The sequence below is a fragment of the Dipodomys merriami genome, unplaced genomic scaffold, assembly GCF_024711535.1.
Source record: "Dipodomys merriami isolate MVZ:Mamm:240054 unplaced genomic scaffold, mDipMer1.0.p SCAF_78, whole genome shotgun sequence".
In the NCBI taxonomy this organism is placed as follows: Eukaryota; Metazoa; Chordata; class Mammalia; order Rodentia; family Heteromyidae; genus Dipodomys; species Dipodomys merriami.
Genome location: NW_027206379.1, coordinates 3,662,137 through 3,690,073, shown reverse-complemented (window position 1 = coordinate 3,690,073; position 27,937 = coordinate 3,662,137). Strand labels below are relative to the sequence as shown.

General features: G+C 62.1%; 1 protein-coding gene across 3 annotated transcripts in view; it reads left to right on the top strand.

The window, feature by feature from the left end:
• Positions 1 to 27,937, top strand: part of Shank2 (SH3 and multiple ankyrin repeat domains 2) — a 300,166-nt gene that overhangs the window by 84,139 nt on the left and 188,090 nt on the right. For 2 of the 3 annotated variants that reach the window (XM_070009648.1, XM_070009647.1), the window contains exon 11: positions 25,060 to 25,378. In XM_070009648.1, coding sequence (XP_069865749.1) covers positions 25,060 to 25,378 — 319 coding nt within the window. Of the gene's footprint in view, positions 1 to 20,947; positions 21,595 to 25,059; positions 25,379 to 27,937 lie in introns of those variants that run through there. The other variant, XM_070009650.1, reaches the window with a different exon arrangement.

Genomic DNA, 27,937 nt, shown 5'->3' with positions numbered 1-27,937 from the left:
GCATCTGGTGTCCACCGGCACGGCCAGGCTCGGGTGCGGGTGGCCGGCACGGCCAGGCTCGGGCGCGGGTGGCTGGCACGGCCAGGCTCGGGCGCGGGTGGCCGGCACGGCCAGGCTCGGGCGCGGGTGGCCGGAAGCCCAGCTCTCCCGCCCGGCAGGCTTGCTCCCCGCCACTGCGCCCTTCCCGTGGCTTCTCGAGACTTTCGGGTTGACCTTCCCTTCCTTCTCGCTCCTCTTCCTCGCATCTCCTTGCCTCTCCAGCTTCTCCGGGAACACAGCCAGGGAGCCAGCGACGTTGCCACGGCAACAGGAGCTGTGCCCGCTCTGCCCTGGGAGGAAGGAGACCCGGTGGCCTCCGGAGCGCAGTGTCCCTCCTTTGGCCCCGGCAGGTGCCGGGACAGGGCGCGGGGGGCCTGGTCTGCCCTGGCCGGCTCTTGGCTGGCTCAGGATGCTGTCACGAGCACCCTGTCCTGGGGGGCCGATGACCCTTCCTCCTAAAATACCCCCTGGTCCTGCTGGGTCAGGACCACCCTCTCAATTTTGCGTTACGCTCTGACCTGTGTGCAGATCTGTCCCCGCTTCTAGGCACCCGGGTGAGGACTTTGGTCTCTGAGTTTGGGGAGGGGACACGGGTGTTAGTGGGCCTCATAGTTGGTACCAGGAGGCCAATGCAGGGAGCCCCGCCATTGCCCGGCCAGCTGGCGTAGGATAGCGGGGTTGCTGGGATAGAGGACTTGACCGTGGAGCAGGTGCTGTGGAGATGGGGTACCCGTGCAGGGAGGGGCTCAGAGCCTGGGAGGTCAGAGCAGAGGACATCGGGGCCAGCACTAGATGGGCCGGGCCAGGCCAGGGTCCTGAGCCTGTATGGCCCCTCCTCCGAGAGATGTAGGGGTCAGAAAGCAGAGAAGGTGGCTGGGAAGGTGGCTCAGTGGTAGAGCACTTGCCTTGCATGCATGAGGCCCTGGGTTCGATTCCTCAGCACCACATAAGCAGAAAAAGCCGGAAGTGGCTCTGTGGCTCAAGTGGTAGAGCTCTAGCCTTGAGCTGAAGAGCTGAGGGACAGCGCCCAGGCCCAGAGTTCAGGTCCCACGACCAGCAAAAAAAAAAGAAGCAAGCAGAGAAAGTTCCCAGCAGGAGGGCGGGGGAGGGGTGCCGGTCCCCAACACCCCTGGCAACGTGAGCACTTGGGGTTGGGGGACCCCAGTCCACCTGCCCCCGAGGCTCACACCCCCGTCCCCTGGAGGGTGGCCTCTGCCCCTCCCCGGGACCCTCAGCCCCCTCTGGTCAAGACCAGACTCCCTGAGCCCTGATGTCCAGCCGCCAGCCAGTCCTGTCCTGTCTCCTAACTGTCTCCTGTGTCTGGGTCCCGGGCAGCATGGACCAGGGCGCGGGGCCCTCCCGCCACAGTTCTGGAACCCCGTCTCCACCCCGCAGCCCTGAGGGGTCTTCCAAGAAAGTCGGTCTGAGCCCCTCCCCCCACCCCTCCTCTGGAACACAGCTGCATAGCCAGCGCCCTCCCGGGCCCCCCCCCTCGGCTGTCTGCTCTGCCCTCCCCGGACCACTGTATCTAGACCGGCCACTTCTTGTTCTTCTGGATCACAGCCCTGTGCTGGGTTTCCCTGTGGGTTAGATCTGCCGCTCTGTTCCTGGGTCTCCCTGGGGTCAGGAGCTGCTGCGGGCCGGCCCCAGCACGCAGCGGGGCCTCAGCTAGCCTGTCTGGAGGGACACGCCCCTGGCAGGTCTGTCCTGGCCTTGGGTCTGCATCCGCGTCCATCAGGAGCAGTGTGGGGCACAGGCCGTGGCCCGCCAGGGTGACCACGGAGTTCTGTTTGCACCCGGCTCCAAGTTCCGGAGAAATAGCCATGGCTCAGCACAGCAGAGGGCTGGGGCGCGGGCGGCGGGCAGCTTCGCACCATTCAGTCCGGGGTTTGCAAATTGCTGTCCAATTTGGCTCTAAAAGGCCTCCTTCTTTTGCCAGATAGGACTTTCGTTGAGGCTTTGATTGGGGTTCGGCGTGAGGCCGCGTGGGCGCGGTGACCCCACTGGGTTCAGGGCTGGAGCCCGAAGCGGGTCCGTCTCCGGCAGGCACTGGCCGACTGCCCTCCAGCCTCACACCGTCGCTCCTTCCCGCTCCACTGGGAAGGGCAGGGGTGGGAAGAGGCCAGTTCTAGGTTTGAGATGCGCTTTTCCAGGGGAAACAGGCCGAGCGGCACAGCCAGCCTGTGAAGCCAGACCCTCACCGCGGCCTCTGGGGGGACCTAGCTGGGCCCCGGCAAAGGCCAGGCAGGATTTGCCAGCTGGTCCTGCGGTGCCCGGCTGGCCGGTGGGAGGCTCACACACCAGCCCTGGCCCCCAGGAGCCTGGCTGTGCCCAGGCTTGTGGCAAGGGGCCCTGGCTGCTGCTGCGGCGGCTGCCTTCGTTGGCTAGAGGGGGAGGGGGAGGAGAGCGCAGGGGGGGGAGGAGGGCTGTCCACTCGTAGTCTGGGGGTGCAGCTCAGCCCAAAGGACTGAGGGCAGACCTGAGAGATACGGCAGAGGACCCACAGAGCACTGTCCTCTCCCTCTCCCTCTCCCTCTCCCTTCCTCTCCCTCTCTCCCTCTCCCTCTCCCTCTCCCTCTCCCTCCCTCTCTCTCTCTCTCTCTCTCTCACACACACACACACACAATGCATGTCATAAAACATACATAACACAATCACACACCTCCTATCCCTCAGACCACACATATACACATGCACACACACACAATGCATGCCATAAAACACACGCCTCACACAACACAATCACACATCTCCTCCTCAGACCCCCCCAACGCGCGCACACAATGCATGTCATAAAACATACACCTTACACACACAACCCAGTCATACACCTCCTACCACTCAGACCACACATACACATACACACACACACACACACACACACACACACACACACTCGACCGCCCACAACCATCACTAGTTCGTCATCATGGCCCTGAGCAGGGCCCAGTGGTGTTGGCTCACACATCTTCCTGTGTCTGTATGATTCTGTTTGTTTGCAGCCTTGAGGGGACAGGGTGAACTTTCTTCCATGTTTTTTGAGGATAGTAGCAAAGCCCATGCATCTTCCCATTCAACCGTACAGCAAGGGCCGAGTCCTTGCCCAGAGACCTCCATACACTTAGCAAGAAAGCAATGTAATACAGAAAAACCTTGGGTGCATGTAAACATGAGTGTGCATGCATAATTGAATGCATTGAGCCGTATTAGATGTGCATTAGGCTTGGGCCGGGGCAGAGAAGCTGGGGAGCGAATGTCCTTGGGACCGTGGGGAGGATGAGGACAGGATCACAGGGGGAGTGGAGCTGGGGTGTGGGCAGGGTCTGTGGACAGGGCACAGGCTGATGGCCCGAGCTCGCGCCCCTGTGGAGCAGCCCCCAGCTGGAGTGGCGGGCTGGCCCTCCCCACGGGTCACCCGACGGTCAGGGTGCGGAGCCCGGGTCCCCTCGGTGCTCTGAGTGTTATCTGGGGCCTCTGTTCCATACTGGTCCTAATGGAAGAGAGGGCCTCATGGGGTCACAGGTCGACCAGACGCCAGCGCCTGTGGGGGCCCAGAGCCAGTGACAGCCTCCCAGGACGGCGCCCCCCCTCGTGAGGCCGAATCAGTCAGGGCCGGGGCTGCACCTCCTTGTTGTGTGCTTTAGTCTGTCCAAATTTCTGTGAACTTTCCTTGACTCTGTTGGGGGGGGAGGGGGTCCATCCATCAATCATCTACCCATCACCTGTCCATCCACCATTCATCATCTATCTGTCCATCTACCCACCTATATCCATCGTCCATCTACCCACCCATCCACCTCTCCATCATCCATCCTTCCATATTATATCATATATCTATCTACCCACCCATCATTCATCTGTATACATCGTATATCATCCATCCATCCACCCATCCATCCCATCCATCCAGCCAGTCATCTACCCATCTACCTATTCATCATCCATCATCCATCTATACATGTTATACCCATGTTATATCGAACATCTACCTACCCATCCATCCATCCACTCACTCATCTACCTATCCACCCATCCATCCATCATCTATCCACCCATCCACCCACCCATCCATCCATCCACCCACCCACCCACCCACCCACCCATTTACCCATTCATCTAGCCACTGATCCAGTCACCACCCTCCACTTGTCCCCCAGCCGGCGGGCCATCTACCCACCTTGCCATCCACCAGCCATTCTCCATCCATTTGTCCATCGAGAGCAGCTAAGTGCTCAGCCCCAATGCTGCAGAGAAATGCCGTAGTAGAGAAAAGAGAGAGGGGAAGTCACAGGGGAAATGGACAGCCCACCAGTTTAAAAAGCTCAGGGCAGGCTTCCAAGAGGTGACAGTGGGCGAAACGCTGCGTGGGGATGGAACGCCTTCTCCAAGCCCTCCTGGTGGAGGAGAGCCCAAGGGGACCTCCCGGCCACCAGAGGCACGGGGCGGGCACGGGCGGGACACACGGGCCCGGCTGAATGGAGCCGGGAGCCAGGTTCCCTGTGGAATCTGGATTCAAAGCAGGGCTCAGGTTCCATTCAAACAGGACGGAAAGTCTTCGAGGTCTTTGTGAAGAAGTGGCTGGGATTCAAGTAGAGCCCTGCCTGCTGCGGAGCCCCTGGCCTCCAGGGAGACAGGACACGGGCGCCCCGGGGGGGGGGTCACTAGGAACGCCTGGGCTGGGGCGTGCAGGGCGCAGCAAGGGGAGCCGAGGGGCGGAGGCTGTGGGGCGCATGCCGGGCCTGCTGTGAGACACAGGCGGCGCGTGCCCTGCCCGAGGGGCGTGCGGCATTCAGGGTCAGGCAAAGGAAGGCCCCGCTGCGCACGCTGTGATGTGGGGGCCCGGCAGGGAGCCCCTGTGAGCCACGGGGGGCCCGGCTGGAGCCACGGCCGCCTCTCGCCCTCTGCAAAAGTCAGCCCAGATGTGCCGGGGGCCCAGGCAGTTGCCTCTGGGTCTCATCTAGCCGCTGGCCCAGGGAACTCACCCCTGCGCAGAGCAGGGCTCCAAGGGGGGGGGGGCGGCGGGGCTGTGTTAGGTGGGAGCGGACCTGTGTGCACAGCTCCCAGAAACGATCAGCCGCGGGAGCGGGGCGGCTGCGGTGCCGTGGCCCCGGGGGACAGCAGCTGCGTCTCCCGGAGCTCGTGGGGCGGTCGCTTGGTCCTTGTGGCCTTTGGGTGGACGTTGGCCTTTTTCATTGTGTGTGAGGGCCGCTGCTGGCTTTCACGGCGGGGGAGGGGAGGGAAGGAGGGGAATCTCGTGCCGTGGGGATGCGAGGCCCCTGGTGCCCTGCGAGGCTGTCGGGCCGGCGAGGACAGGTGGGCCGGCCGAACATTCCTCCCTTGCTCCTGGCAGGGCAGCGAGGGGCTTATCAGAAAAGGGAGCCAGGTCCCAGGAGAGTGTGTGTGTGTGTGTGTGTGTGTGTGTGTGTGTGTGTGTGTGTGTGTGTGTGTGTGTGTGTGTGTGTGTGTGTGTGTGTGTGTGCATGCGCTATGGCTCCCCAGGGCTCCCGGCGGGGCCTAGGCTTTTGTGATCCTCTGGGATTTTTCTTTTGTCCAACATGGCAGCTAGCTCGTGAGGGTAGTCCTGGCTGCGCGCACTGCGGGAGAAGCACGTGGCCTGTACTTTCTCCCCGGCAAGGCAGGCGCTGGTGACCCAGGCTGACAGACGGAGCCTGAACTAAAAGAGGGTGATGCAAGTCCCAAACGCCTGTAACCACTCCTGTCAAAGGAGACCAGAAACGGGCCCGACAGGCCAGGAGCCCGGTCGGGGGTACCCAGCGTTCCCAGCGGTGCTGGAGGCTGGGTGGACCAGGCAGAATTCCACTGGGAAAGGCCCTGGGGCGGGCCGACCTTGCGGAGTTCAGAACCAGCTCAGCCATGGCTTTCGGGCTAGGACTCCGCAATCCAGCAGAGCAGGAATCACAGGCCTCCCTGATGGAGGGAGCTTGGCAATGAAAGAATTGGTCCTCTGAGGTTTACACCCAGCCTCCGGTGGAGGGCAGTGGGGGCCGGTGCCCGGAGCCAGGGCTTCCGAGCTGATGGGCTGAGGGAGGGAGGGCTGCAGGACACCATCACGAGGTGGTTGGGAGTTGGAAGGGGGTGACCCCAGGGACCTTTCCCCACACTTCCGAGATCCAGACAAGTGCGAGTCCTTGGGGACTTGCTCAGAGCCCAGCATTCTGATACTGGAAGCTTCTGGAACAGGGCTTCCTCCTTGGTGCTGTCTGTGTCAGAGTATTTCCTCCTAGCAAATCGCCTGACCAGATTCATTTGGAAGAGGGCGTGTGGGGAGAGCTGGTCTTGTTTTTTTGTTTTTTATTTTCAGAATTAGCATACATCGGTAGCAAGAAAGTTCAGTGCTACAATTACACACGTGCGTACGGTGCACTTTGAACACATTCACACCCTCCATGGCCCTCCTAGCTCTTCCCATCCTCCCCCTCCTAGAAAACATCCTCGATGGAGTTCCTTATGCTGTCGTTACATGATGGACAGACAGACAGACAGACACATTCATGCATACATAGACACAGATACACAGACTGGTGGATGGTAGATACAGAGTTACACAGGGAATTGTTTTTTCTGTCTGGAAATGCGCCCTCCCTCCCCCCTCAGTGTCCCCGCCCCCGCCCCCTTCCCCTCCCCCTCCCTGACATCTCCTGGTCCCCACACACCACGCAACTGAGATGGTCAACCGTCACCCTCACTTCAGTGCCTGTTTAAGGAGCGGGTGGGGAACCTGTGGCATTTGGCTCTCTGTACTCACCTTCTCTCGCCCAACCAGATGCTCTTTGGCTCGATCCATTTTCCTGAAAAGGATGTGATTTCCTTTCCCCCCTTTACGGCTGTGTAATACTCCGTAGTATACATGTATCCTGTTTTCTTCCGCTATCCAGCTGCTGCTGGGCCCTTGCTGGTCCCACCTTGTCTAGCGTGGAATACACAGACGTGTGGATGTCTTTCTCGTACACTGGCTTAGACTCCTTTGCACACAGGCCCCGGCGTGCTCGGGCGGGTCATGGGGAGGTTGGGGAGGCTTTGGGGACCCCCCTGCTGGTTCCCCGTGGCCGCTCCAGTTTATGTTCCACCACGGTGTCTCTCCTTTCCCGCATCCTTGCTGACACTTGTTTGTTGTCTTGGTCGCGGCCGTGCTGACTGGGTGAGCTAGGGCCCTGGTGGCTTTGATCTGTGCGTCCTCTGTGGCTGACAATGTGGACATTTCTCTAGGTCTCCGTCAGCCATTTCTATGTCTTCCTCCCAGAGCTGTGTGGGGTCCGCGGGCCCATTTACTAATTGGGTTATTTTTTCTCCTGCCTCTGTCCATCCTGGATAATGGTTCCGTGGCTCACCCCACCCAGGCCTGGCACTGGCAGCAGAGGTGGCAGGCTGCTCCTGCTTGGCTGGTTTTCGCTCTGGTTTTAAACCTTCGGCGTAGGGACAGGACAGGGTCAGAGCGGGGCCGTCCGTCCGCCGAGCGCCGACGGTGCTCACGCCCAGCGCGCGCTGTGTAGACAGGAAGCAGCGGCACTGCCTGGCTCCATCTGTCCTGCCCCTCCCCCTGCGGCCTCTGCCCTGACCCTTGTCTGAGATCCCTGGGGCTTAGCCCAGCGGTGACCGTGACTGCGGGTCACCCTCCCCCACCCACGGCCGCTCTGCTCCACGCCCCATGTGACGCAGGCCCCGTGAGGAGGCTGAGCAAGGCCTACCCTGCCTGCCAGCCGCCTCCCAGCCGCTGTGTGGTTCAAATGGGCTGGGGTGGGCGCAGCCTGAGGACTCAGGGGCTCCGGGTTCCGAACACACGCAGGCGCCGTCTCGCGGGGGTGGGCCATTTCCTGCCGCAGTGCCACATCCTCCTCCCAGCCCCCCACCTGCCGGCTCGTGGGGTGCGGGGTTCCAGGGAGTACATAGCTGTTCTGTGTGACACTCGTCAGAGGCCAAGCGCCGCCCACCCAGCCTCAGGACCCCCTTCGTCCCTCCTCAGCCCCTTGGGGTCCGTCGAGTCCCGCAGGGAGGCCAGCCGGCCCTGGGGTCCGCCCGCAGGCCGCCTTGGGCGCCTGGGTGGATGGTGGGGGGCAGCCGCCCTCACCGGACCCTAGGCCTGCCACTTCCCAAACCTCCACCCCCAAATCGCTGGCAGCCGGTGGGCAGATTCTTTTAGCTCCTACTGTAAGGCACATTTGGATGAAAAGAGGAGCCAGTCACTAGTGTTTAAAATCAGACTTCACGTGAGAATCCGGGGTTCGGGCTGCTTGTTGAAAGAAGCAGCGACAGTATCACGGTGAGGAAATGGCTGTCCCCGGGAGTCCCCGGGCCCCGCCTCCCCTTCATTCTGCTCCAGGATGCAGGCGGTGGCCGCATGTGTGGCGCCACCGTCCTGCCCAGCCGGGCAGCAGAGCCTCACCCTGTGTCCCCGGCGGCTCAGCCGCCGGGAGGGGACCCCTGGGACTGGCTCTGGGCCCACCCTGGAGGGCAGATGGCCGGCACCCAGTTGGGGGGCGGAGGGCTGGCAGCCCCGGGGCGTTGGTCTCCTGCAGCCTGCCGACAGCTGGCAGGACCAGGGCGCACCCGCCCCAGCTGAGGTTGGGTGGGGGCCTGAGGCGTGGGGGGGCGTGGGGGGGAAGGGGGGCGCTCGAGCGGCTTCCGGCCACCGCCTTGCCAGAACTGTTTCAAAGTAATTAAAGCTACCGTGGCAGCCTGGCACGCTCCCCCCTATTTTTAACCGTGACAGCAGATTTGGGGACTGACGGCGTCGCTTCTGGCATGTCTTTCTTGCTTAAAAGTAGAGTGGCAGCCCCTGCTGGTGCCAGCCCTGCCCCCCTCCCCGCCCCGTGTGACCAGGCCGCACTCAAGGAACCCCATCTCAGGGACAGGGGACGAGGGGGACAGATGCCCAGGCCAAGCCCACAGCCGCCTCAGTTTCCCCAAGGTTCTTGTAGGACCCTGTACTGGGGAAAGGGGCACGGCCAGTAGAGGATCAGAAGCATGGCCAGCAAGATCTTGCCCGCTGAACCCGCACCCTCCCTCATACAGCGAGGCCATGCTGGGTTATTTGGGGGTATCCCCCCCGCAGCTGAGGTCCTGGCCGCTCATGCCAGGGGCTGTTCCAGTGGACATGGGGGCAGCAGGGACAGTCCCAGGCCGGAGCTGCGTCCAGGCCCGCCGGCCTCGGAAAGCTTCCCGTCCACGTGTGCAGCACCCTTGAGGGGCACGTCCCGTAGGATGTGTCGGGGCGTCGTGGGCCGGCCCAGAAGAGGAAGCAGAGGCCGGGCACAGGTGTGTCCTGGAGCCCCGAGGAGCCCACCCCTCGCCCAGCCTGTCTTCAGCCTCGGAAGCGGCAGCGTAGGGCTTGGATCCCGCTCCGTTTGCCGCTCCCGCTTGGCCCTGCGGCAGGATCCTCCCGCCAAGGGCCCTTGGCTGCAGTCTCAGCTCCAGGCGCTCGGTGCGCCGCTACTCGAGTCTTGCTTTTTATTGAAAGCCCATTTCCTCAGCTTCCCCCGGTCAACCCAGACATGCTGTCAGAGCTTCAGATTCAGAGCAGTTTGCAGCTGGTGCTCTACCACGTGAGCCATACCTCCCGTTCTTTTGTGCTTTTTTCAGATTTTTATTCCTGTGCTTTATGCAACAAACTTACCCCTCCTAGGTAGCTGGAATTATGGGTGTCAGCCTCCGTGGCTAGCTTTTTCTGTTGAAATGGGGTCTCAGCAAGCTAGTCTCAAACCATTATTTTCCTTATGTCTACCTCCCATCTACTTAGGATTACAGCCATGCACCTCCATGCCTGGCGCTGTTTTTAACCCTTTTGACCTATAGTCATCTCCTGAGAACAGAAATTATTTGAGATTGACCAAGGGAAAAGCCAAAACGCATCTCTCAGTCCTTAGGAAATTGTCCGGGAAAGGACAGTGGGTGGCCTCCAGGGTCGTTACATGACATCCCTGGGGACGGGGCAGGGCTGTGACCTCAGGGCCAGCCTCACAGCCAAGCAAGCTGTGGGTCGGACTCTACCCAGGGGCCCTCAGGACCCGGCCTCTGGTGGACCCCACGGAGCCCGTTGGCCGTGGACCGGCGTGAATGGCATTGTAAACGTTCTGCCTGGTGAGGTGGTACAGGCCGGACCAGGCGAGGTAACGAGGACACGCAGCACGCTGTGAGGAGGCTGGGGTCCTGAGCCCCTTCCCGGAGGCTCTCCCCACCTTGGAGCCGGGGCGCCTGCCGGGCTGCTTGAGCACCTGCGGTGGCAGGGCAGTGGCACTGGACGGTTCTTTCTGCCTCGAGGGATGGCGGCCGCTCCGGCTCGTGGGCGGCCCAGGCAGGGCCTTGCCCTGCTAGCCCAGTGCAGAGCTGCAGAGCCACCCGGAGCCTGGTTCTTTTCAGTTCCTGAATCTCAGGGGTCAGAGGGCAAAGTACAAAGGGCAGTACCAGGACAGGCTCCATTTCCCCAGGGAGTGATGGAGGTGCAGAGAGGTTATGGAGCCCATCTGAGATGTCCAGCTGTTCCTGGGCACCGTGCCAGGCCCCACAGGCCCTGCTGTGGCTCCACTCTAGGAAAGGGAGGGGGCAGAGGGCCGCCCCAGGCAGGGGGCGTACTTCGTTTTTTTCCCTTTTGGCCCCAAGTCAAAGGAAGACAAATGAGTTCTCTAAGGAAAAGTGGCATTTGGAAACAGTGGGAGGGAGGTGGGAGTCTGTGTGTGTGTACAGTGCATGTGCAGTGCGTGTGCAGTGCGTGCCCTGCAGGCTGTCAGGAGGCGGGGTTCTGCGTGTGCAGTGTGTACCCTGCAGGCTGTCAGGAGGCGGGGTTCTGTCCGTGTGCAGTGCGGTGCAGTGCATGCCCTGCAGGCTGTCAGGAGATGGAATTCTCTGTGCAGTGCATGTTCAGTGCATGTCCTTCAGGCTGTCAGGAGGCGGGTTCTGTATGTGTGTGTGCAGTGTGTGCCCTGCAGCCTGTCAGAAGGTGGGGCTCTGTGCATTGCAGTGCATGCCCTGCAGGTTGTCAGGAGATGGAATTCTGTGTGTGCAGTGTGTGTTCAGTACATGCCCTGCAGGCTGTCAGGAGGCGGGTTCTGTGTGCAGTGCATGTGCAGCGCATGTCCTGCAGGCTGTCAGGAGGTGGGATTCTGTGTATATGTGCAGTGTGTGTGCAGTGCCTACCCTGCGGGCTGTCAGGAGATGAAATTCTGTGTGTGCAGTGCGTGTGCAACGCATGTCCTGCAGGAGGTAGGGTTCTGTGTGTGCAGTGCATGTGCAGTGCATGTCCTGAAGGCTGTCAGGAGGCGGGGTTCTGTGTGTGTGCAGTGCATGTGCAGTGATGCCCTGTGGACTGTCAGCATGGCCGCAGAGCGGTATCTGTGCCAGGAGGTGAGCCCAGGTGTGGCTGAGCAAGTGACAGCCCCGCTGACCGTGGGCACAGAGGTGGGCACACACAGCTTGCCCTTGGCCTGCAGGAGCCCAGGGCGGGGGAGGACTGCAGGGAGGAGCCACCCCTGGGCATGGAGGCTGCGATCACTCCAGGTCCCCTCCCCACGCTGGGGTCGGGTGGGCCGGGGCACAGCTGCCCAGCCAGGTGACTAGCTGGATCCAGAGCCAGCTGGCACAGGAGCACGCTCAGGGCCGGGGTGAGAAATACACTCCAGGCTTGGGTGGGCACAGCAGAGGGGTCAGGAAGGCAGGAGACCACGCGCGTACAGGGTGCATGGCCCAGGTGAGGCAGGAGGAGAGAGTGGGGTCGAGGCCCGAAGAGGCTGAACCCCAACCTCCCCAGGACCTGGGGTCAGTGATGGGGCAAAGGTGGAGCCTGTGCGTCAGCCTGTGGGCCCGCTGGGGCCAGTCTGTGTGGCCTGAGGGGGGGTCACAACCTTCTCTGGTCATCAGGGTTGTGGGCGCAGGGAGGAGCTGCCGGGTGGCTGTGGAGAGGAGTCGGTGACAATGGCACCTTTGGCCTCAGTGGCTGTGGGAATCGCCACCCTCTGAACAGATGTGGCCTGTTTGTGCCCAGCCAGGTGTGTCCAGGAGGACGCACGAAATGGAGGCCTAGCGAAGTGCAGGCCAGCCTTGTTGGCTGGGCCTTCCTGCTTACTGACATGTGGGGAAGCTGAGGCATGGGGACCCTCCCCCCCAAACGGAGCGGTGGGTATGAGGAGCACATACGGTGTCTTCCCATCTCAGGCTGAGAGCCTTCCAGCCACCCTGGCACTGGGGGCCTCCATCCTTCCTCCTGCCCCAGAAGACGCACAGGGGCCTGAGGGGTCCCCAGCTGTGGCCTCTCGTCTCCCCAGGCCCCTGGGCCTGCGGCTGCCCACCAGCCCTGCTGCCCACGCTGCCCCTCCCCCTCCTTCCTGGGCACCGGGCATTGCCGACACCATGTTGTGATTGTTGGCCGCGCTCTGGCCTCACTGGTGATGGGATTTCTTTGAAGGTCAGATCAGTCACCGAGCCTTAATTAATTCCCAGAACACAAATCTGCGCTCGAAAATACAGCGGGCAGGAGTCTCCGTCTCTGGGGTGGCGTCTGGCCCTCGGCAGCCTGGGGCAGGGGATTCGTGGCGGGGACCCAGGACCCCAAGGTTTCCATGTGGATCTAAGAATGGGGGTTGTCCCTTCAACCATCCCCCCCACCTTCAGATCTGCAGGGGTTCCGGTTGTATTGAATCGAGCGAGCCTCCGTCATGCTGAACCCCTTCCCAAAAACCCCAAGAACCCCCACAGCCAGGAGCCAGGCCCCGGGGAAACCCCAATCTCCAGGTCCTATGAGGCACTGCTTGAACTGTGTGCTGATGGCCAACGGGCATCTGTGTCCCTTCGGAGCTGACACCACCCCTAGCAGGGCAACCACTCACAGTGGTAGACACTGTATGCTGGGGGGTCACAAGACCCAGGGCCAGCCCCTGTCCCTCCCGGTGGCCCCTCCACGCCGTGTGGCCGGTCACGTAAGGGAAGGAGACTTTCTGTGGATGATGGGGCAGCCTGCCACTTCCTGCTCGGACTATGCAAATGTGCTCGATGCAAATGAAGTATGCAAATGCGCTCGATGCAAATGCAGCTATGGGCCCTGACGTCCACCCTCATTCAGTGGCCATCCTGCCAGGGACGGAGACGGAGTGTGGGCACGATTCATATAAATATAAATAGCGGCGAGCAGCTTAGAGGCGTCCATGGGCAGCCAAAAGCAGACGGAAGCAGGGGTGCTTGCAGAGGGGGCCCCGCTTGAAGCCCTCGCTTACCAGGGGCTCCCCCGACAGTAAGTAGGCTCTCCCCGGGGCTGGACGGCAGGGTCGGATTTGGGAAGCTGGTGTGGCCTCGCTGTGGCTCCAAGAGGAGGAAGGCCGGGTCCCTGGCTCTCCTAGGGACTGTGAGCGGGACTCCGGACCCCACATGGGTGAGAGGCTGGCGGCTGAAGGGCCAGCCGTGTGCCGGACAGCTGGCACGGGGGCCCTGCGTGTTGGCTATGCTTGCTGCATCCCCGTCACCTGGCGGAGCCTCAGGCCAGAGGCTGGCGGGCAGCCTGTGCGCATGCGTCTGGGGGCGGGAGACGCCGTCTGCCCCTCGGGCCCTGCTGCCGGCATCGTGGAGGGCTGGGACGGAGGCCAGCCTCTAGTGAAGCCACCCCTCCCGGGTTCATCTGCCAAACAGGACCCGGGACGCCTGGTGACATGGAGGGGGAGGGAGGGAAACTGAGTCCCAGAGCCCCATCTTGGGTGGGAACCTGGGCAGACCCACCGGCTTCTGTCCTGAAGCTCAGATTTCCTTATTTCGAGTGTCTTAGGAGGAAGGGCCAATGCGGGCGGTGCCTGAGGTGGGCAGGTGGCACCTGCTCTGGAAAGTTCCATCTGCTAATCAGTGCGCTGGGAATTGTCCTGTTCCCCAAAGACGCTATCTTTGTAACTTAGATCTGCCAGGACCTTCGAGTGTCCTTCCCCGCCCGGGCTCCGGCTGCCGAGGGGTGGGGAGCTGGGTCTGCCTCCCGAGGGGGCCGTGGGCCCATCCTGCCACCACCCATTCATCCACCGCGGCTGCCCCGGGTTCCCCGAGGGAGAGGATGGGCCTGGAGGAGAAGGTGCTGGGGCACAGTCCAAGGACGAGCCCCAAGGGCCGGCTGTGCCCACGATGGCTCCAGGAGGAGGTGTGTCCCCAGCCCATCCTGGGGGCCACGCGCGATGCCCTGAGCAGACAGGATGGTGGGCAGGCACCAGCCCCAGGCTGGGCACTGCGGCTGGGTGCTGCGGCTGGGCACGGCTTCACATCCACCAGATCCCAAAGATTGGGGTCCATTCCATGGGTCTGCCACGGGCCCCTCCGAGCCCAGCTGGCTGAGGAGGCCCCCGGAGGCCCGTGGAAGCCCGCCAGCTCATTTCTGGGCACCGGCTCTGCCGCCTGGGCTTGGAGGAGCTCTCCTGCTGCCCGGCCGCCCTCGGGGATGCCACCTCCTGCCATTCCTGCCAGGGAGTCGCCTGGGGCTGGCTTCCTTCCTCTTGGCCCCTTCTAGACGCCTGTGGCCGGCTTGTGGCGCATCCCCAGTAAGCTGTGACACGCGTCCCCAGTGACTGACTGACTGGCGTCCCGGTAACAGCAGTGCCTGACGATCACACCTGTCCCCAGAACCAGGGCCACCCTTGGGAAGTACTTAATTCTCAGTACCAGCACCGCCCCTAGGGGGTACTTAACCCCTAGTACTAGTGCTGTACTTGGGCAGCATCTAGAGACACAAGTTGGGGTTACACCATGGCCAGTAGAAGAGCCGCCGGCAGCCACATGGCCAACCCAGGGAACTGGCCCCGCTGGTCCCTCACAAGTCCTGCCCCCGTCCAGGGCCTCAGGGCTGTTCCCTGGCAGAGCAGCCAACGTCCTGAGGGTCAGGCGTCTGGGCTCCGGCCTCAGTTTCCCCTGGGGAGGCCCAAGTGTGCTCAGCTCTCAGGAGGGCCCCTGAGGTGGCTTGTGGTCCTAGGAAGCCACTGAAGCCATGCCCACTCCCCTTTTCCCCCTCAGGACAGTGTTTGGAGCCCAGATCCTTCTAGAATGTTTCCTTCCCTGTGGTCAGCCCACTTCCAGCTCCAGAGCCAAAACACTGACTATGGTGTCAGTCTTAGGACACCTGAGTGAGCAGAGCCTCCCGGGTCCCTGCCCACACCTGCCCTGTCCACCTCTTCCCTGTCCCTGCCCACCGCCTCCTGGTCCCCCACCCACACCCCACAGCTTGCCCCTTGCTGCTGCTTGTCGGCTCCCCGCAGGAGGCCCCCCGACACCCCCCAGGAGCAGAGCCTCCACCGGGGAGCCCTCCCCCTGTAGCTCCCCCCCCCCGCCCCGTGGCTCCGCCGAGGGGAACATTTCAAACACCCCAGCCGCCCCCACGTCTTTGTGCAGCGATCACCCGCATTATTGCCCACCTGCCTTTTTATATCTGGCGTTATTTATAAAAGTATGATTCATTTAGCAGTTGTGAGCTGGAGACATGGCGCCTACTAATACTGAGATGGCACTTACCTACAGGGAGGCCAGGAGCCAGGTCTGCGGCTTCAGGCCGGGAGGGGATGGGCCGGCGACCGGCTCTGCCCCCCCATGCCTCCTTGCTCCCCCCCCCACGCCCGTGCTGGCCGAGGCTCCTGGAGACGCCGCTCCTTTCTCGGCCTTTGCTTCTCACTTGTGTAAGAGAAGGCGGAGGCCAGGGCTGGTGGGCCGCTGCCCTCTTCTGGGGCTGTTTCTTTCCCTTGCTCCCCTGTCCCCTGGCCTGGGAATTCAGCTGGAAACAGACTTGCTCCTCCTCGTCCTGTCTGTGCCCTGGCTTTGCCCCACCTCCCCAACCAGGGCCGGAGCAGGGAAGGGAAGAGCAGCTGTGGCGTGGGGCATGGGGCGTGGAGTGGGGCGTGATACCCGCCCAGCCTGGGAAGGTCACCGAGTTGCTACTCCCATCCGGGTTGTGGGGGAGCGCCTCCTGGACAGAGGCCCCCACTGGTCTGAGTTTGTACGGGAGCAGCCACTGGGGGCGCCATCCATCCCAGGTCCGTGCCCTCCAGGGCTGTCCACACCTGCAGCCATCTAGGCTGTCCCGTGGGCTGGGGGGATCTACCCTGTGTAGCTGTCCCGGGGAGGCCCAGAGGGTCCTCAGAGCAGTGTCCTCCATTGGCCATGTCGGCTAGCCAGTGCTCCCCAGGAGGCCAAACTTGGGGGGCCAGAGACTTTGCCAGCACAGCCAGTACACTGAGGACAGCGGCCGAGGGAGGGCGTGGCCGAGCCTGGCCGAGCCGCTGGTCCGTGTGCGGCGGTGGCACCGGCCTGCGCGGTGTGCACACGGCCACGCTCGGGACCGGAGGATGGTGGCAGCCAAAATACAGCTGGAGCGCTCTCCAGCCTGGTGCATGGAATCCCCCGGCGACACCGGATGCGTGCTGCCAACCCGTTCATTCATTCCCAAGGCCTGAAGGACTCCTCGGTCCCCTACCGTGTGGGGTACAGAGGGGCAGCTGACACGGAACTGCTCAAAGGGCATTGGCATCTCCAGGCACCAGGAAATGCCCGGAGCTGCCCGGTCTGCCTTCAGCAGGGGCCTCTCCACTGATGAGACCAGTGTGGAGACCTCCAAGAGAGGGTGACAGTCACCCCAAAAGATAGCAGTGCATTCCGACAGGCCCAAGGGGGCTTGTTCCTTCCAGAGACGGGTGGGGATTGGGGCTCGCCTTGTTCTTTCTACTTTCATGTGTGGGTGTGCGCGTGCATGTGCACAATGCATGTGTGTACACATGCACACCCTAGTACTAGGGCTTGAACTCAGGACCTGGGCATGTCTTATATTTTTCCCTCAGGGCTGGTGTTCTGTCGCTTGAGCCACAAGCTCCACTTCTGACTTTTCGATAGTTCGTTGGAGGTAATAGTCGCATAGACTTTCCTGCCTGGGCTGGCTTTGAGCCTCAGTTCTCAGCCTCCCTAGTAGCTGGGATGACAGGCGTGAGCCACTGGCATCCGGCCGCTCACAGGTTTTCAGATTAAGCGTATTACTCAGTGAAGGCTGACTGCCCCGTGGTCTAGCAGGGCTGCAGATATTAATTCACTGGGCCCTGACACCCTCTCCTGGGGGCACCAGAACACCCCTTTGATGGACAGAAGCCCGGAGAGGTCGTGTGAGTGTGTGGAGCTGCCCTCCCCTGGGCAGCCTGTGCGCCCCGCACCCCACCTCCCTGTGCCCTGCTCACGGGGGCACCCGGCTGCCCCGGGCACCGGCTGTTGCTCTGCGTTCTGAGGGTGAGGTCCCGTGGCGCGCCCAGCCGCGTGGCTCTGGGCGCGTCCTGTCGCTGGCGCCCCAGGTGAGCCCGCTCCGATGCTCCGGCAGCACCTGGCACCTCCTTCCTGCCGGTTCTGAGCGTCGAAATGTTCTCATGTACAGACAGCTTTTTTTTTTTCTATATACATACAAGAAGTGGAATTATTTCGGGCCTGTTGTCAGGCGACTGTCAAAAGACTTGGGGAACAGAAAGGGGCCTGCTGAGTCTGGGACTCCTGGGAGAGGACGTCGTCTGGGTGGCCGGGGCTGGGCACACAGGCGGGGCCCTGGGGGGCTGGGCACCCAGGCGGGCCCTGGGGGGAGGTGGAGACCGCCAAGCCGGTGGCCCTGGGTTCTGGGGCTGGGGACGAGCTGAGGTGGGGCCGGGCAGGGGGGCAGCACGCTGGTGGGATAGAGGACAGGGCAGGGGGCTGGCCATTCGGGGGTCACTCACCTTCTCTGATTCTGGGGTCTCCATCACATCGCTTCTCCTCCCACAGGTCATGTGTCCAGGGCAGGGCGTACCCCTTCCCAGGACCTGGCCTGGCCCCTCAGAAACTGCAGCAGTCCCACAGGGACCCCTGAGGCTGGTCTGGGGAAGCCCAGGGAACATTCTGGAAGGCTCCAAGCCACCACAAGATGCCTTGCTTGGCAGCTCAAAGCTTGGTGGGTTTCAGATTTCCTCTCCTGTCTTTGCACGTGTTTTATCACCAGCTCTATGTCCTCCGTGTCCTTGAGATGCTTCGGGAATCTCTGGAGACTTGTAGGAGGCTCTGGGCGGAAACGGGAGCCTGGGTCTCTGCGGTGGACTTGGCGTGTGTGTCCCAGTGGTCGGAGTCCTCTGGGGAGAGAGGTGTGAGCTACCCCAGAGCCAGCAGCCTCTCAGGAGCGGTGCTGCGGCCCGCCTCACACAGAAAGAGCACCAGGAGGCCACGGCTCCACATGACAGGGCAGGCACTGTCAAGAATGCTGCTGCTGCTGGGGGGGGGGGGCGGGGAGCGTGGCTCGGGTGGTAGAGCACCCGCCTCGCAAGCATGAGGGTCTGAACTCAGATCTTTGTGAATATGTGCCTGGACCTCATGCGTGTAATCCTAGCGACTTGGGAGGCAGCAATGGGGAGGGTTGTGGTTCAAGACCAGCCTGAGCAAAGAGTCAGTAAGACCCTATCTCAACAAACAAGATAGGTATGGAGGTGTACATCTACAATCCAACCTACAGGCATGACTTACATGTGAGGATCTTGATCTAAAGCCAGCTCCAGACCCCAAAGAAAAAAAATGCAAGACCCTACCTGAAATTTTTTTTGAAAATGAGAAACCAAAGCAACAGGGCTGAGGGTGTGGCTTCCTAGAGCACCTGACTAACATGGCCCTGAGTTCAAATCCCAGCTCCTCCCCCTCACAAGCCAGAGAAATGGGCCGCTCCTCAGGGGAGCTGTTGCAGCTGAGCGTGACCTTGGAGCCGCCCAGGCAGCCACGCGGGTGCCCATCACCGCCGCGGCCATGTTCATCTTCTCAGCTTCTTTAAGAGCAAATAGGAAGCTGGCGCTGGGGGCTCATACCTCTCAGCCTAGAATCTCAGGAGGCTGAGATCTGGGATCTGAGGTTTGATGCCAGCCCGGGCAGGAAAGGGTGAGATTCTTACCTCCAATTTATCAGCCAAAGCTGGAAATGGAGCCGTGGCTCACGTGGTAGAGTGCTAGCCTTGAGTGTAAAAGCTAAAGGACAGCGCCCAGGCCTCGAGTTCAATCCCCAGTACTGTCACGAAGGCAGGCATGGGGGAGGCGGGATTGGAAAGTCGCCGGCTTACTAGACGAAGGGAAGAGCAGACTTTCGGTGTGAGCGCGTGGTGGGGTGTGTCCTGCCCTGCTGTGTTCTGTCTGTATCTGCAGAACGCTGGTGTCCACAGCTTGGTGGGGTTCAGGGTGCCGGGCAGAGGCCGGGCAGGGCAGAGAGAGCAGGCCTGCAGGGGGAACTCGGCTCTAGGCTAGGAGCCTTCATCCTGGGGCCGGCCCACCTCCTCTCTGGGAGCCCACAGCCCTGAGTGTGACTTGTCCTGCTCCTGCGGACAGGCAAGTGTGGTGGCCGTGAGCAGCCGGTGGTGGCCACGTGCAGCCGGTGGTGGCCGTGAGCAGCCGGTGGTGGCCGCGTGCAGCCGGTGATGGCCACGTGCAGCCGGTGGTGGCTGTGAGCAGCCGGTGGTGGCCGTGCATGTAGTCAGTGGTGGCCGTGTCTGCCCTGGACTTCGATCTGGGCTACATAAACGTGCTGTGTTTGACTTCCGGTTGTGCCCCCTGTACAGGCAGAGGCCCGGCACAGGCGCCACCAGGGTCCCGCCCCCAGCTCAAGTCAGAAAGGCCGTCACAGGGCACGGGGAAGAGGCTGCAGCCCCTGACCTCACCCAAGGTCGTCGGCAGGCCCAGAGCCCCACTGGCCCAAGACGGCTGTTGAGCCTCACAGCTTCCTCCCCCTCCGTGAGAGCCGGGGTCAAGGCAGGGAACGTTGGACAGGCAAGTCCCGGTGCCCAGAGATGTCCATCCTCCAGACGAGAGAACGATGCCCATCCCCGCGTTTCTGGGCGGCTCCTGAGCCCGTGACGGGCCGGGTTCGGGGCTGGCTGGTCCTGTGCCGCTGGTGAGGCCTTCCTCCCCACACTGACCACGTGGCCGGACGCTCCCACGCTGGCTGGCCAGGGGGCAGCCGGTCTCCCAGCAAAGCCCTGCACTGACCACTGTTGAAGACCCCAGGCTGCCCCCCTCCCCTGAGGGCCACACACTCAGTGCGCGGTGCCCCAGCCTGCCACGAGGCCCAAGCCACCGCTTGGACTGTGTGTGTGGAGTCTGTGGACGGACGGCGTCATGCCCGGCAGCGTGGATGCTCCACTTGGCTGGACCCGGTGACAGCGCAGAGGACGGAGTCAGGGGAGGGGGGAGGGGCGCTCCATGGAGATGGCGCAGGCTCGTGCAGGGAGTCGGGCACCCCCTTCCAGAACCGAGAGACGGCCTGGCACCACATCCGCCATGCGGACTGAGCCAGCAGGGGCAGCCGCCGGCGCCGCCGGGGACGCAGCCTCCTCTTCTAACGCCATTTCTGTTGACACAAAATGTGTGGACCATATGGAGTTCAGTTCTGAGTTCCAGTTGCTTTTCCCCATCTCCTCTCTCTCTTTCTCCTTTTTTTTTTTTTTTTTTTTTTTGTTTCCTTTTGGATTTCGGAAGCTGTTCTCTTAGCAACTGCAAAAAAAAAAAAAAATGTACACTTAATTACAGAGCCCTGGCGGCTGCGCCAGGCCACATGCCCTTTTCTCCTCCCCTTCCAGGGTGCTCCCTTCCAGAGCGTCTGGGAGACCCATGCCCCCTGCACCGACCTTGCTCCTCGCCCCACTTCTCCCCACGCGTGGCAGCTCAGGGCACCTGCCCTGGCCTCCCCGGCCTTCCGCTGGGCTGCACATGCCGGAGACTGTGCTATACGGGTGTCTCCCAAAGTGTGTGCCAGCTGCCTGGGCTGGAGGGGAGCTATCCTGGGCAGCTTTGCAGTTTGTTTTCTTCTTTCTCTTTAAAAAGATCATGAAAGCTGCGGCGGGGGGGGGGGGGGAGGAGGCGGAGCGCTGTTTTCTGGGGGTCATCCGTGGGACACGCACCGCGGCCAGAGGAGCGAAGGCTCTCTCTCGTGTCTGACGGTCTCAAAAGGAAATATAGGTCACGCGCAGAATTCCAGCACGCTGAGACAGGCTGCTCCTTAGCGATCTCCCTTTTGACTTGCTTACTAAATCTGCTAGCAGACAAACACAATTGGCTTTTTCTTTAAAAATTAAAAAAAAAAAAAAAAAAGCAGAAAAGCACAGTGCATTATATTTAGCCACGCGCGCCCGGCACCAGCCGGGTTTCCTTGGATAACCGGAGCTCCAGCGCGCAAATGCCTCTCGTGTGTGCGCGGCACCCCGCGGGGTTAACCCTAGGTGGTACCACTTCCCCGGTGCCCTGCTCACGGAGCAGAGTGGCACCGCTCACATGACAAGCGCCGCCAGAGGCAGCCGGCGCTAAGAGCAGCGTCTACACACAGTGGCTTCAGCTGACAGAACATGGGGTGGGCTTCGTCACCAGCGCGCCGGGACCGGCGTGCCCGGCGATGCTCGGGGCTTCACCGTGCCCAGATGCCCGCCGCCGCCGGAGTCCCAGCTGTGTCTGCTCCGAGGGGCCGGGCTGCCCGCCTAGCCTTTCTCCCTGCCCGGAGGGTTATATAATGAGCCGGCCACCGCCAAAGTCAGAGAGAAAATGAAGTCTTTGTTAAATGCCTTCACCAAGAAGGAAGGTAAGACGTGCAGTGGGGGGGCTCGGCTGAGGAGCCGGAGCTGCTGCTCCCCATTTCTGGGGGGAGGGAGAATCTGGTCCGCCTGAAATTGCCGGTTGTCAGTCTGTCCCTTGCAAGGAATAATGACTTCCCATTACCATAGGGTTTGGCTTTAATTGATCCGAAGGATTAACGGGCTGGAGGTGCCTTTTCATTTCCTTGGGATCTTAAGCCTCTGGCAGAAATGCATTCCTCAGTGTCTACCTTGGATTCTGTGCCGGAGGGTGGCTTAGGATCTGAGTCCTAAGAAAGAAAGGAAGTTTTGACTCCAGTCCGTCGCCACCTGGAGGGCCCGCCCGAGCACCTGCCATGGGGTCTGGGAACAGCCGCTCCCAGGGCAATTTCCCAGCTCCGCACGGCCGGCCCCGGCTTGCAATCACATGGACTGGGCAGAGAAATGGCTTGGCAGACTTTAGAAGTACCTCAGCTCTTTGTCATACCTGGTGTGGTTTTTACTGTGGGGTGGGGTATATATGTATGTATGTGTATCTCTGTGTGTGCACGTGTGTGTGTGTGTGTGTGTGTGTGTATGTATATATATATATATATTTATATATATGCATGTAAGACAGCTAAGAAAATATCCACCCACCTAGAGTTTGCAGACTGCCTGAAAGAAGGAAAGAGTTGGGTGGAATATTAATCACGTTCAGACAGGAAAAGAGTTATTTTTAACCCTTTTCTTGCACGCACACGCACACACACACACACACACACACACACACACACACTGTCATTTCCATGGGCAGACGGTCTTCTCAGATGGGTAGCTCTCTCTGATGTGAAATTTGAAGATTTCTAACAAGGCCACTTGGAAAAAAAAAAAAAAAAAGTAGACAGACACCTCTATACCTCTTCCCCTCTCCCAGACCAAGTTCATCTCAGCACAACCAGCAAGGAGATTCACCCCGGCCCAGGGATCCTGGGGGCCGGGGCGGGGGGCAGTTTCCATCTCCATTCATCTGTTCTGCCTGACGTCACCGTGAGGAGCGCTGGAGTCACGGGGTCTGGGGGGAGAGGTGCGCGTGGTGAGAGTCCAGCTGAGCCCCCCTGGAGGTGCAGGGCACCCCGCACCCGGCCCCAGGTCTACGCCGTGCGGACCTGCGCGGAGCAGCCTTCGCCTGCATCCGTGTTCTGGTGCGATTCTCTAAAAGCCACCATGGGGGATGGGGGGCTCAGTTTCCATCGCTCTGAGCAGAGTGCACAGTTCCGATGTCCCGTGCCCTCCCCCCCTTGGCCCCAGCTTGGGGAGTCTCCTGTCGGGGGTTCTTCCACGGACTTGTCTCCTGATGTGCCTGTTTTGGCCATCGCCGGCCTGCCTGACCCCTGTCATTTTCCCTCTGAGGGTGTCAGTACCTCCCCACTGTGTGATCAGAACACGGAACAGCGTGTTCCATGGGAGGGGCCAGGGGGCACGGCACCAGAGCCACCGGCCACCGGGCCTGGCGGTGCCCTCACCTGAGGAGCCTGAGCGCCAGCCCTGGCCTCACCCCGTGGTCCTCCTGGAAGCCCAGGCCTCCGGGACCACGTCCCACTCGGCTCTTGCCTTCACGCCCACGGGAGCCTCTGATCTCAGCCAGCATTGGCTCCGGTTCTGGCTCCAGCCAGTCTTGGAATCCCCCAATTTGGTGGTTCTGAGGTCCCCGTGCTCCAGCCCTGGGGGTGAAGGCTCCCTTCAGGGCCTCCACAGCACCTGCAGCTCCCTGTGTGTTCTCAGTCCACCTGCTCAGGTCTGCAGACCCAGAACAGACCCTTGTTGGCCCCGCCGAATGCTCAGCTAGGTCCTGTGCTTCATCCTGTGCTCCGGGCTCAACTCTGCCAGGCACAGCCTCTGGCTCTGGGAGAATGCCACCCGCCATGGTTAGTCTGGGTGTCCTCTGCTGGGCGGCCAGCCGGGTGCCTGGGTGTCCTCTGACGGAGGCCCTCTTTTAGATTGGTTTGCTGGAGGAATTAGCGGGATGGAGCCGGGCTGCTCCTGCGGGTTCTTCCTGCCGCTGGTGAATCAGGGTGGGTGAGGAGCCCTGCCACTCACTTGGAAAGGTGTGCATCTCCCCGGTGGACTGTCCTGATCCTGAGCCAGAATGCCAGGTCTCAGGCCTGGCCCCAGGAAACCTCCCGCTACCACCGGCCAGCTTGCCCACCTCCGCTCCCACCTTCCCTGGGTCACCGCCAGCCTGGGAGAGAAGTGCCAGGGCCGTCTCCGTGTCCCCGCAGCTCTCCCAGGACCCCACCCGTCCCCCAGCCTCTGCCAGGGCTCCGGGAGCTCTGCCAGCCGGCCCTCTCCCGCCACGCCTTCATCCTCCAGAGCATGCTGCCCTGGTCAGAGCACCGGCCCTGGTGTGGGTTCTGTGGCGCTGTGCACACGTAGGTTTGTGTGATTCACCTCACCGCAGCCTCAGACCCATGACACGCTTTCCTTTCTGCCCAGAAAGCTCCCCTGAGACCCGCTCCCCTGGGAGAATGGGCAAAGCCCTGGCCGGGGGCAGAGTGGGCCTTAGACCTCCAGGGTGGGAATCCGGGGACAGCCACCTCCGGTGCCCACAGGCGCTGTCCGGGTCTAGTGGCGTTTGCTGGAGCTGCAGTGCTGGGCAGGCAGGAGGAGGCGGCTCCGGGAGGGCTGGACACACCCTGCCGCAGGCTGCAGGTCGGCCTGGCCGGCCTGGCGCCGTAACGCTGACCCCTGGCGCCGTAACCCTGACCCCTGGTGCTGTAACACTGACCCCTGGCACGTCTGGGCGCATCGAGCAGCAGGTGCTGTCCCCTGTCCTGCAGGTGCAGCGGGGTACGCTCCTCCCAGCCTCGCGATGGCCTCTCTCCCTGTGTCCTCCTCTCCCTCCTTCCAGGGGACTGGTGAGGCAGGCCCCGGGCCCACCCTCCTGACCCGCTCTGACCTGACTAGCTCTATCCGGGCCTCTCCTGACCCGCTCTGACCTGACTAGCTCTATCCGGGCCTCTCCTGAACCGCTCTGACCTGACTAGCTCTATCCGGGCCTCTCCCCACGCACAGCCGCGCACCGAGGGCCCGGGGTCGGGCCTTCCCCCAGGACTCGCGGGCTCCCAGGCTGCCCGTTGGAGGCCGTGCGTGAGCGAGGGCTCAGGAGGTGAGGCTGGGCAAGGGCTGGTGCCAGTCCTCACACCGGTCAGGCTGGGGGCGTCCTCCCAGAGCATCGGGAGGGGGGCGAGACCTGATGGAAGCGGGGGCCCGAGTCCCTTCCATCCAAGGCTGTGGCTTGAGCTCGCGTGCGTGGAGATGGCCCTGACCTCCGCCATCTCTGTGCTTCGTGTGGTGCCTGGGCCAGGGCCTGTGTGGGGCTGTGGCTCCTGCATCCCAGGCACACGGGTAGGGGCTGGGTGCATGGCCTCCGGTAACTCTGCTTCTGGATGTGCGCACACACTCCTCACTCGTTCCCGTTCTCTCCCCTCCAGTGCCCTTCCGAGAGGCCCCGGCCTACTCCAACCGCAGGCAGAGGCCCCCCAACACTCTGGCCGCCCCCCGGGTCCTGCTGCGCTCCAACAGTGACAATAATCTGCACGCCGGCGGCCCCGAGTGGACCGTGCACCCCGGGGCCCCCTCCCACCGCAGCCTCTCCCCCCAGCTGCTGCAGCAGGCCCCCAGCAAGCCGGATGGCGCCGCCAAGAGCCTGGGGGGCTACCTCCCAGGACCCCGGAGCCGCTCCCCGACCCTCAACAGGCTGGCCGGCGTCGGCGAGGATGGCAAGAGACCCCAGTCGCACTGGCACGTGGGGTAAGGCGCGGCGGGTCGGCAGGGGCCACGGGGGGCGGTCAGGGGCCACAGGGGGTCAGGCGCAACGGGGCGGCTGGGGTCACGGGGTCAGGAGGGCTCCACACACGGGACGTCAGCTCTCTAGCATGGACTGCCCAAGGAAATGGGGGGCTAAGCTGTGCCCCACCCCTGCAGAGCCCTCCTGGGCCTGGAGTCTGAGATGACAGTTGAGACACTGCAGGCCGGGGTCAGGCCACGCTGGGCTCCCTAGGGTGGCTGGTGTCGCGGGTGGTGGGCTTGGGCCCTGTCCTTGTGTGCTGGTCTCTTGGCATCTCCAAGTGGAAAGGCAGGAGGGGGTGGGCACGGGGGCCGGGGGGCCGGTGGGGCCGGTGGCCGGCACCTTTCCAGCGCTGTGATTGCTAGTCACAGATAGAAGGGCAGGAAACTCGGCCCCGGGTGAGGAAACAGACGCATCACGGTCACTGGGCCTGAGAGCTGGCTAGGGTACCCCTGGGACCTCCAGCTCAGGTCTGGGTCCTGCGTCCCCACTGCTCACGGCAGCGGGGCCCTGGATTCGAGCTCAGCGCTCCAACACCTCAGCACCAGCCTCCTGTCACTCTGCCTTCCGACTTTCTTGGGCAAGGATGGGATTCGCGGAGCTGGCTCCTTGCTGGGGGACCATTCGGCCAGGGACAGGGGGCTGGGGGGAGGGGGCAGGTACCCTGGCTACAAATGCCTGTAGGCTGTCACCTGGCCGTGCTTGGACCCGGGACCCTGGGTCTGGCAGTGTGGCATCCCTGTAGGCCCGAGCTGTGCTGTGGGCCCGGTGATAGGGGAAGTCTCCTTTGGTGCCGGTGCCCTGGGCCCCACCCCACCGTGAGCTCATCTTTCCCCCTGAGCCCCGGCCTGTCTGTAGGGGGTTGTGCTGACACCGGCCGTGATCAGGGGCTTCGGACAGGAGGCCTGACCCACAGCCCCACAGCTCTCCGTCAGGCAGGCTTGAGGGAATCACCCGAGCTCATGCACACTTCCCTGCCCCAGTGAGGCCTGGTGTAGACCCAGCTTTGGGCAGCTTGGAGTCGGGAAGGCCCGGGAGCCAGGAACAGTGGGAAGCTGGATTAGAGGCTCCCAGACAACCCTGGCTGGAAATGTGGCGATGGTTCTCACGGGTGAAATCCAGTGAGTCCAGAGGCTGCAGGGCCAGGGCAGGGCAGGGACAGTGTGTGTGTGTGTGTGTGTGTGTGTGTGTGTGTGTGTGTGTGTGTGTGTGTGTGTGTGTGTGCATGTGTGTATGCGTAAGTGTGAGCATGTGTGTGTGCATGTGTGTATGCGTGAGTGTGAGCATGTGTGTGCATATGTGTGTGCGTGCATGCATGTGTGTGCATGCATGTGTGTGCACATGTGTGTGCGTGTGTGTGAGCGTGAGTATGAGCATGTGTGTATGCATGTGTGTGTGTGCGCATGTGTGTGTGTGCGTGTGTGTATGTGTGAGTGTGAGCATGTGTGTGCGTGTGTGCATGTGTTTACACGTGTGCACACGTGTGTGCATGTGTGTATGCGTGTGTGTGAGTGTGTGTGCGCATGTGTGTTGCGTGTGTGCGTGAGTGTGAGCATGTGTGTGTGCATGTGTGTGCACGTGTGTGCATGTGTACGCACATGTGTGCATGTGTGTATGCGTGCGTGAGCGTGCGTGTGTGTGCGTGTGTGTATGCGTGTGTGTGAGTGTGTGCACATGTGTGTGTGCGTGAGTATGAGCATGTGTGTGCATGTGTGCGTGCATGTGTGCGCGTGTGTGCGTGTGTGCATGTGTGTGCGCGTGTGCGCACGTGTGTGCATGCGTGTGTGCATGCGTGTATGTGTGCGTGTGTACATGTGTGTATGCGTGCGTGTATGCGTGCGTGTGTGCGTGTGTGTGCGTGTGTGTGTGTGTGTGTGCACGCGCGCGTGCTGCTGCCCAGGCTTCCTGGAATTCCTCCTGCCTGTCCCACTGAGCTGTTAGGCACCTCGGCATACCCTCCGGTGCCTCTTCTTTGTGGATTCTGAAATGAATTCTGCAGATGGACTGGAGGTCATTCTCAGGGTTGAATGAGGAATGTGGGGCAGGCGCTCAGCACAGGCCCGGCTGTCCTAAGGGCCTGTTCTGTGTCACCCCGAGAACTCAGATACACGTCCAGCCTCGGCTCAGAGCCGGGCCTGCCTTCTTCATGCCTCAGGCCATGGGATGGGGTGATTGGCCATGCACCTTTCTTCCAGGACATGAGACTTGGTAAAAATTGGGTCATCTAGCCCCCTCTGTCTGTGCAGAATCGGGAGGGCACCGCGGCCGGCCGGGCTTGAGGGCCGGCCCTGTGTGTCCTTCTGCTGTGCTCTGCCTTCCTTCCAGAGGCCGTGCGTCGGCCACCATTCGTGTCTGTGGGTCTTGGGAAGGTTTAGGAAAGCTTCCCACGGCCACACGGGGCAGAGGGCACCCTCCTCGTCCAGGGGCAGACGCCGGCTCGTGGCAAGGGGCAGGAGGCGTGTGGCACCTGGCTGGAGGGAGAGTGGGCCCTACCCAGGGCGGGGCCTGGCCCGTGGCCAGCA